This window comes from Lemur catta, chromosome 23, assembly GCF_020740605.2.
Source record: "Lemur catta isolate mLemCat1 chromosome 23, mLemCat1.pri, whole genome shotgun sequence".
NCBI classification, from domain to species: Eukaryota; Metazoa; Chordata; class Mammalia; order Primates; family Lemuridae; genus Lemur; species Lemur catta.
In genome coordinates this window covers 16,718,327-16,727,855 of record NC_059150.1, presented here as the reverse complement: position 1 = coordinate 16,727,855, position 9,529 = coordinate 16,718,327, and the positions used below count along the sequence as shown (strand labels likewise).

The following is a 9,529-nucleotide window of genomic DNA, read 5'->3' as shown; positions in this document are numbered from 1 at the left end:
ATTTTTTTTTTCCCTTTTGTGTATATTTCTTTCTTATAAAATAAGCTTACAGGGAGATCTAGTAAGTGTTCAAAACATTCCGGAGGTGATGGCATTATAGATCAATGCAGCTTAGTCTTCCTGCAGAGGCCCCTGGCCCGGCCCCCACCTGGCACCCCCACCTGGGGGCCAGCTTCTCAGCTGAGGCAGAGGAACACCTGCATCAGAATATTCTCGGCTGCCTGTGGAAAATGCAGCTTCCTGGCCCCGTGCTAGACTCTAAATCAGAGTCGGAGGTTTTAGAAAATTTCATTTTTAACACGCTTGGGAGCTGAGGCTCCCACACGCTAAAGCCTGCTGTACCAGCTTCTAGAGAATCGCCCCCTTTGAACCCCTAACAGAGCTCCCAGGTGAGCAGGGTCCCTGTCTGCCCTCCACTCTCGGGGAGCAGCCCTGGGCTCCTGCTGGGGTCCCCAGGGAGGTGACCGCCATCACCTGCTGTGCCAAGTTCTCAGCCTTGGAATTACCCTCAAGCAAGGTTAGAAAGTGTAGGGGAGAAAAACCCTTCACACACAGAAACACTAAATACATCGGGGCTTTTATTTATATAATGGCGCAAGAAAGGATACAAAAGAAGCCTCTCGGTCAAGTGCATAATGGGAAAGCTCTAAAACTCGATTCTCAGTAGGGTGCGGGCCCTGATATTTAAAAAAAAAAAAAAAGTTAAAGAGGAAGAAAAGGTAAAAAGGTAAACTGAGACAGGATCCAAGTTCTTAAGCTCAAGGAACAAACAAAGAGAAAAAACACAGGAGCCTCACAGGAGAAATGATGACTCAGGCGAGTGACAGTTTGAAGTTCATCTTCGGTACCCATGAACCTGACTCCCAGGACAATCCCTGCAGGGTTTTGACTTTGGACATTTCTGGCTTAATATTTAACCAGACTTTAAGAATTTCAGGGCCAAATGTGCTGGATTGTACAGTTTTTCCAATTTGGGGGGTGGGGTGGGGAAGCTCTTTTTTAGACAGACTCCCAGGCAAGGAAAAGGCCTCAGCAGCTCTGGTCCCTTCCCTGGGTCCCCTTCCATGTCCCCAGGAGGAGTCTGTGAGCTCCCTGGGGCTCTACAGCATCCCCAGGTACAGGGGAGGGGGTCCTCCAAGCCTCCTGTCTTCGTTCCTGTGACTGGCAGCCCCCATGGGGCCAGACTCTCCTCCCCACTAATTGTGCTTGGCCGCTTCTCCCACCTGTGTCTCTCTGCTTTTCCCTGTCCCCTGGCGTGTGGGGCGAGCTGCAGCTACCTCACACGTGTGGGCATGTGCCGTTATCAACTTTCTTCCCTTGTGCTAAAACAAGATCACCTGTTTTCTATTCTCCTCAAATATTAATGATGCAAGAATTGGGTTCCAGTTTCTCTTCCACATGAAGTTGAAGCTTCAGAAAGCAAAGCTAAGTCTAGCTTCACAGCTACAACCTTCTCCTCCACCCATGCCTTTCTCTGTCCCTCTGTCTATCTGGCTTGCTACGTTCTCCATCTCCCAGCTCCTTCTAGTTGGGCTTGATCAAAGCAGCTTGAGTGTTGTGGCCTCGCTCCCACCTACCTGATGACAGGCAGGTGTGGCCGCTGACCCTGCAGATGGTCAGCAAAAACCACTTTGGACTTCTGGATATGTTGAAAATAAAGTCAGAACAGTGGCTTGCGGTGGGGCTGGCAGAGGGGCACGGCATGAGGGACCTGCCCTTTCCTTCATCTCCCTGTGCAGTGGCAGTCCACGGGTCATCCCTGGTGGGTGTCAGGCCTGGGACCCGTGCCCATGCTAACCTTTGAGTCCAGGTGAGATGACGTCAGACCAGCCAGCATAGGAAAGGAAGCTACAAAGGCGGCCAGTGTGGGCTCATGGCCTCAGAGGGGTTCTAAGCACCAGCCATGCCACTTCTGGCCACCCAGCTCCCCTGGCCCCACCTAGAGGCACAGGCCTAGCCCACCAGAGCTCCCCAACAGTGAGGCTCCAGACCCGCTTCCTGTACTGCCACCTCTCTCCCCCAGCGTCCTCTTGCCTTGTTTCCACTTCCTCCACACTTGTCTCCTACTTACTGGTCCCTTCTCTAAATCCACACTTTCACTCCTAGACGTTCTCTCTCTCTCTCTCTCAGCCCCTGCTAGCACGCAGCTGTCAGGAGTGGGCAGATGCTGCTAGCAGTCCCGACCGAAGCCAGCTGCACCCTTGCAGGAGAGTCTGGCTGGCCCCAAAGTCACGGCTGGGCCAAACTGGGCCACACCAGGCACCACAGCCCTCAGGAGCGTGCCTCGGCCAATCTGTCCCAGCCACCCATCCCGCATCTGAACTTGCCCTTCCTCCTCCCCTCCTTGCCAGCTGCACGACCGTGCAAAGATGGGGGAAAATGACAAGCTTTTATCTACTTGAAACAGTCACGACACACTTTCAACACAGTTTTCAAAGCATCATAGCCTTCAAAGAGGTTTTGTCTTCCTTCCTTCTTCTCAAGCCTGTAATTAAACTCCTGGTGACAGAGTGGCGGAGGAAGGGGACGGGGGAGGACAACTCGGGAAGTAAACAGCTCCTGAGCTGCCCTCAGAACACAGGCAGCCGAGGGCTGTGAGTACCCGTCTGCCCGTGACCTTCCCAGGAGGATACAGCAAATCCTCTGCGGTCAACATCCTCTCTCCCCCTCGCCATCGCCACTCTGCTCCCCACGCTTGAGTCTGTCCAGTGTTGGCCTCCGTCTGGCACCTGCCACCTTCACCCGAAGCCTCAGGCCTTAGCAAACCAACTCAAATCTCAAACCCAACCTCGGCCTAATTCTCTGCGGGCTTGACCATGGGATCCACACGTGTCTGAGACAGGAAAAGCTCGGCAGATGGGCAGGGATGACTCATTCGTGACACTCATCCGACTCAACAAAGACATTTTTTCTCCTCCAAGTCTGCTGTGAGTTCAAGTGTGAGATGCTCCCGGGTTTGCGCCGTCCCGGGCCGAGGCTCCATCACTCCGTGGCGCCGGGCCAGGCAGCGGCCATCAGCGCACGAAGGAGACCACGCTGGTGGCCACCGCGAACGGGGCGGCGTAGGCCGCGGCGAATCCCTGCAGGCCGATGACCACGTAGCGGCATCCTTTGGTGATGACCTTCCCGACGTTCTAGTTTTAGGAATAGAAGAGAAAAGCAAAGGATTTAGGTTAGGCATCGTTTGAACTCTGCCAAGAGCCACGGTGACTGACTTAGACAATCATTTTTCCTCATTCTTCCAGGGCAAGAAGATTCCCACCCCAGTCTAAGAGCGTGTGGGGACTCGGAACAGACATCATTGCCCTGCAAGGTGCTTGCAAGCACAGCGTATTTCCAGATGCTTCGGAGACTTTCTTAGAAACAGCAGTGAGGCTGCCAGTTCTAAAACTAACTCAGTTTGTTTTATATTTTAAACCAAAGTCCACTCCTCTTCCAGCTAAAAGTTTCACTAAAAGTTACCGGACCATCTGAAGGCTGGGTCAAGTTTCCCTCCCTTCACCTGATCAGAAAGCCCATCCTGTCCTCCTTCTACCTGCAGGGCATATTCGTGTCTGACCTGCACATTTGTCCCTCTGTAGTCTTCTGCCATTCCCTAACTGCTGCATGCACACACACACACACACACACACACACACACACACACATATCTTGCGTTTCCAATACAATTATAAGCTCCTGAGGGCAAGGACTGGGCTTTCTTGGGACTCACTCCTCCTCTTCCTTCTCTGCAAGGCTGGGCAGGGGACATCCAAAGGATTCCAATGGGATTGCAACAGAGAAATGAAGACCACCCCCACCAACTACCATTGATCCCACAGTTGCCCCCTGGTCTTCTCCCCTCCCCCAGCTTCTGTCATCGCTCTCAGTGACATCAATGGCCATGTAGATGACCTGTGCCTTATCTCACACACCTTGGCTCTCCGCCCTTCGACTTTGCCAACTCCCATAACCACTAGGAATGTTTTCATTTAAAAGTCCTGATCGCAATCACAAAGCTCATTTTGACTTCCAACACTTCCAAACCTACCATACCTGACTAGTCGGGTAACTTTCCCTCGCTCCCAGGCACTACCTCATAGCTTTTCCTTTCTCCTCAACACAGGCACACACACAGGTCTCTGTACCTTCATTGGAAGGAACCACTTTATTTTCCACCGGAAAAAACCAGACGTCATCAGGGAACGCATTCATCTTCCCACCACTCTCTACAGACCAACCTGTGTCTGGCCCGGCCTCCCCGACCTTGCTTGTGCCTTCTTCCCCAGGGCCATTCCCTGACACTTGCTGTGGGTCCCCTCTCTCACCCTGCTCTTGGCTCTCCCCTCTGCGGCATCATTCTCTTTCCCTCCCCTGGATCGGTCCCATAGCTTACACCTATGCTCAGGTGTCACCTTCACTCCACAGCCTTCCCTCCTTCAACCAAAGCAAGCGAGGGAGCCATTCCCATGTGCTGACTCCACTTCCGCACTTCCTGTTCCTTGGATGCCAAAAATTCTTCAGCTCAGGCTCAGATATTCAACTCTCTACTTGAGTTCTCCACTTTTCGAGAGCCCACAACTCCTCTGGCGTGCACTCTCCCTGGTAGCACCAAACAAAGAAACTTCACTTTGATTGGCTATTGGTGTGTCCCTGGTGGCTTTTGGCTATTGGGCTTCAGTGAGAAGCAAGGACAGAGAGGTTACATTTATCCAACTTTATGTACCCAGTAAGAGGCAGAGCTGAAGTTCAATCCCAAAGAAATCTCACCTCAGAGCCTGTGCCCTCAACCCCATTATATACACTTCCCTTCTTTAATAAAGGCAGTAGGAAACCTTGTAGTGAGCTGCTCATGGCCTGGCCTTGAATTCCGGCTCCATCACTACTTAACTAATTTTCCATGTCCTCAGTTTCCTCCCCAATACAATGGGAACATTTAGTAACTACCTGATTGGGTTGTCGAGAGGATGAAATGAGTTCATGCAGGGAAAGCAGAGCAAATGCCTTCCCATGTGAGCTGTTATTATGGAAAATAACATCCACTTCTTTTTATTACATACATAGTAATTTAGGTTTGTGGTGGTAATATAGAAATCCAAGATATTTTTATCTGTTCAGGGACGTTTCTTAAGAGTATAATTCCCTGTGATTTCTGGCTTACTTGGGATTTCATAGTTTAAATGACAAAGTCCCCTGCAAGAAGATAATGAGGGTGGGGACTTTGTTATGCTCTATGCTGTACCCCCAACAGGTAGTAAAAGCCTGAGTATTTCCTTCGGTACCTCTCCCGCTAAACGAGGAGCTTTGGGGAAACCAGGTGATGTCTATATGTTCTCTAGACACTGCTTGCCCGGATCCTACCCCGTGATTTCTCAATGAGACAGCGGGCTGGGGCATGCTGCACGCATTTGGGGGGTAAGAGGGATCGTGAGGCTGCTAAGAGATACCCCTCTCTAAATGTGTGATAGGAATCACTGGGAGAATTACATGTTTGAAACAAACAACAACAAAAAACCCCTTATTGTCTGGCGTAAGTATGACAATCAAGAGCGAGCCTTTATAAACAAGGCCACCACAATCACGATGGTCTGCTTTACATTTGACATTTTTGGTATTTGTGTCTCCATTTTCCTCAGCCTGTTATTTTTTAAAAAGCCAGGTGTCACCTCGTCTTTGCAATTTAGAAACAAAAATCGACTCAAATAGCTCATTAACTGGAACACTGTCAAAATACAGATTTGAGAAACGAAATGCAAAGAAATGTAATCTATCTATCAATCACCATTGCAGTGTCATTTGAGAGAGCAGATTTGGGATTCTTTGATCTGAGTACAACATTCTACCCAGCGGATCTGTCAAAGGGGCTCTGGGGCATGGGGGAGTAGAGAGAGGGAACCTGCTTTCTTTCCCCAAGTTGGAGCCTGGTTATCTCCCAGTTGGTGCCAAGAAAGTGGAAGATGAAGTTGCTCTTTTGAAGGGCAGAAAGGCCACGTCCAACCCTGACCTGACAACGTCCTCTCCCCTGGCCTTCTGGCTCACACAGTTGGACTAGTGTGCAACACTCTGGAGCTTTCATGCCCACAACTCTGCCTGCAATGTCCCTTGATCTTGGATGACACTCCTGCTCTATCTAGGGAAAGCTTTATTTTCAGTTAAGGCAAAATTCACATAACATAAAATTCACCATTTTAAAGTGTACAGTTCAGTGGCACTTAGTAGATTTACAATGTTGTGCAACTACCATAGTCTATCTAGTGGTGGCGGGTGACGGAAACCCATATCCCATTAAGCAGCTGCTCTGCACTCCTTCTCCCCAGTCCCTGGCAACCACTAGCTTGGGTTCTGTCTGGATCGACCTATTCTGGATATTTCATACAAATGGAATCATAACCCAATATGGTACCTGTGGGTCTGGCTTATTTCACTCAGCATAATGTTTTTAGAGGTTCATCCAGATTACAGTAAGTAGTAGGATTTCCTTTTTATGGCTGAATAATATTCCATTGTATGTATACATCACATTTTGTTTATCGATTCATCAGTTGATGGACATTTGGGTTGTTTCCACCTTTTGGCTATTGTAAATAATGCTTCTATGAACATGTGTGTATAAATATGTGTTTGATTATCTGTTTTCAATTATTTTGGTTATATCCCTAGAAGTGGAATTGCTGAATCATAGGGTAATTCTATGTTTAACTTTTTGAGGACCTGCCAAAGTCTTTTCCACAGTGGCTGTGCCATTTTACATTCCCACCAGCAATGCACAAGGTTTCCAATTTCTCCACAGTCTCGCTAACATTTATTTTGCGTTTGTTGGGATTTTTTTTTAAGAGTAGCCATCCTAAAGGGTATGATGTGGTAGTTCATCAACGTCTGGTGAAATCTTAACTCATCCTTCTGTGCCCAGTTTTCACATCACCGTGATTTGAATGAAGGCTTCCCTGACCTTACAACCTCACCCGTGAGGTGCTAACTGCCTTAGCTCAGTGCCAGCCACCTTCACAGTGGTGCCCTGGCCGTACCAGTGTCCCCTAGGAGGCTGGGGACTTCTCCAGGGCAGGGCTGCAGCGTATGCATTTTGGAATCTCTAGTGGTTAGCAAAATGCTGGGCACATAGTGAGTGCTTCTAGAACATCATCAAGTGCTGAACACTGAGCACAGGTTTTATCAGTTCACAGCTGACAAGCAAATGATGGCTTCTCTGTGCTCAACTGGGACGGGGAAGAGAAATGATTAGTCCTAGTGCGACTCTAAGCCAGAAAGAGCCAACTTTATAGTTTTTATTAGTATATTTGACCACTGCCTGCTGGGTACCGCTCCAAAAGCTGCTGACATGCCTTGAAAGAGGGTGATCAACCTCAGCTCCCAGGCACGGAGACTGAATGGCTGCAGGTATGATAAGAGCAGCTAGAGGACACAGATCACTGGACAATAAAGCAGGTGGGGGTCATGGCCTTTGGCAGGGACACAATGATTTTTAACTCTTTTCACAGTATCCTTGTCCAGGCGAGAGGAGCTTCCAGAAACGGCTTTGAGCGCTTCCAGGCAGAGGCACCCGGGATTGCCTTTGGGCTCTGACTTCTGAGAAGCAAACTGTCATTTATCCCACATTCATCTCCCACGCCCCCCCCCCCAGGCCTCCCCTAAGGTAAATGGCAGAGCGTTTGAAGGCCCCGCGGGCACAGTCGGCTGGGAGAGGAGAAACGCAGGTTCCACCAGCGCATGTTCGTATATTTACTGAGCTCCCAGGCCCTAGAACTAACCCGGGTCATATTTGGGGGGAAATAACCAAAACATTTCTCAGCTAGTGGGGTAACCTGCAGAGGCGGTTACCAGAAAACAGAAAACGTGGGCTGCAACTCCTTTCTTTCAACTGGGTCACCTTCTGCAAGTCACCTGGCCACGCTAACGCTTCAGTATTCCCATCTGCAATATGGGGGCACTGACTCCTGCCAAGAACCTTGTAAGAGCCGCGGAGAATGTGCGAACCCTCCCGCAGCGGCCCGATTTCGCTTCTGTGATGACTTACGGCTCCCGTGTTCCCTCTGGGGGAGGGAGTGCAGGGCCGGGAAGCGGGGTGGTCGCAGGGGCAGCCCCGGGGGAGCTGAGCAGGGCGGGCGGGCAGGACCCGACCCCGCGCTGCAGCCGGGACACCGCGGCCCCGGCCCCGGGCGTGGCGGGCGCAGGGCCCCTACCTTGCCGTACTTCTTCAGCTTCTGCCGGTATCTCTTCTTGGGCCTGTCGCCCGGGGCGGGCTCCTCCAGCGGCTCGTAGGGCTCGGGCAGGACGGCCAGGTGCACTCTCCGTGCGCTGCGGGCCCCCGGGCGCCGCCCGCCCCCCGCGCTCTCGGCCGCCCGCGCCGCCTCGTCCCCGCACTCCGGGGGCTCCAAGATGGGCGCCGCCTCCTCGTCCCCCGCCGTCCGCCCTCGCCCTCGGGGCCCGCGGCGCGGGAGGCCGCTCGCCGCCTTCCTTCGCAGCCGGGTCCCCACCGTCATGGTGCCGCGGCCCCTCGACGAAGGTCCGAGCGCGAAGACGCCGACCTTCGCTCCCCGCCCGCCCCAGCCCGGACGGGGCGGGGGACTCGGGGTCGGGGTCGGGGTCGCAGCGCCCCCTGGCCGCGGGGCCCGGGATGGCTGCGGCTCCGCTCGGGACGGGCCTCCGGGTGGCGAGAGCGCGCAGCCCGTCCCGCGCCCGCGTCGCACCTGCAGCCGAAGGGGCGCGGAGCACAGAAAGCTCGGGGGACAGCGAACACACAAAACACGTTCCACTGCGCTTGCCACGGAAAAATGAACCCCAAGTAATGGGACTGCATTGCCCACGTTCAAATGGGCAGAGAGGACAGCGATAAAAAAGATCCCACGCTGTGGCTGTGGGGAGATGGTCACGATAACAAGACGTTCGTGGGGGTGCGTGTTGGTGGCAAGCTTTTGGAAAGGCGATGGGAAAATGTGTACCGACAGTCTTAAAAAACGTCCACATCCTTCTAGGAAATAATCAGAAACGCATGGCAGTGTGTCGCGGTGCTAATCAGTCTGATGCACCGTGATTCACAGTGAGAAAGTGGAGCAAATCAACGAAGGTGGGCTAACTACATTGTGGTGCAGACATACGACAGCATGTGACGCAATTATTAAAATCGTGGTTCTCAAGAACATCACCGTGAGATGCGCATTCTCGGTGTACTGTGTGCATCTCAACCTGCTGGAACGCCCTATTTTGTTACGTGGGTAAATGTCTTTGAACTCCGAAGAATGTAGAATTGAGCATAAAATAATATAGGATAGTAATGTATTTTAACATCAAAGTTTGCGATAAGTTTAAGATTAATTTGGATATGTTGGTATAAGTACATAAAACATTTATGGTATTTAATTTAGCTCATTAGAATATAAAATAGTTTTGTGATTGCAACTCAAAATGTGTGATCAAGTAGGCAGTAACGAATGCTGGTGAAGATGTGGAGAAAGTGTACAACACTTGTACGCTCTTGGTAGGAATGTAAATTAGGACAGTCACTATGGAGAACAGTCTGGAGATTCCTCAAAAA

The 9,529-nt window shown here is 51.2% G+C and overlaps 1 protein-coding gene across 1 annotated transcript; it reads right to left on the bottom strand.

Moving 5' to 3' along the window:
* Positions 1 to 556: 556 nt before the first annotated feature.
* C23H1orf115 (chromosome 23 C1orf115 homolog) lies at positions 557 to 8,546 on the bottom strand. Its single transcript, XM_045536143.1, has 2 exons — positions 8,178 to 8,546; positions 557 to 3,134 (listed from the first exon to the last, which is right to left on the bottom strand). The coding sequence occupies exons 1-2, from the start codon at positions 8,475 to 8,477 to the stop codon at positions 3,015 to 3,017; spliced, it is 420 nt and encodes a 139-aa protein (XP_045392099.1). The 5' UTR covers positions 8,478 to 8,546; the 3' UTR covers positions 557 to 3,014.
* Positions 8,547 to 9,529: the final 983 nt, after the last annotated feature.

What these genes read in the sequence shown, in the direction of transcription:
- C23H1orf115 (XM_045536143.1), bottom strand. Translation starts at nt 8,477, where the DNA reads ATGACGGTGGGGACCCGGCTGCGAAGGAAGGCGGCGAGCGGCCTCCCG. An exon ending in AGCTGAAGAAGTACGGCAAG is followed by an intron (nt 3,135 to 8,177) that starts GTAGGGGCCCTG and finishes TCCTAAAACTAG; the next exon opens with AACGTCGGGAAGGTCATCAC.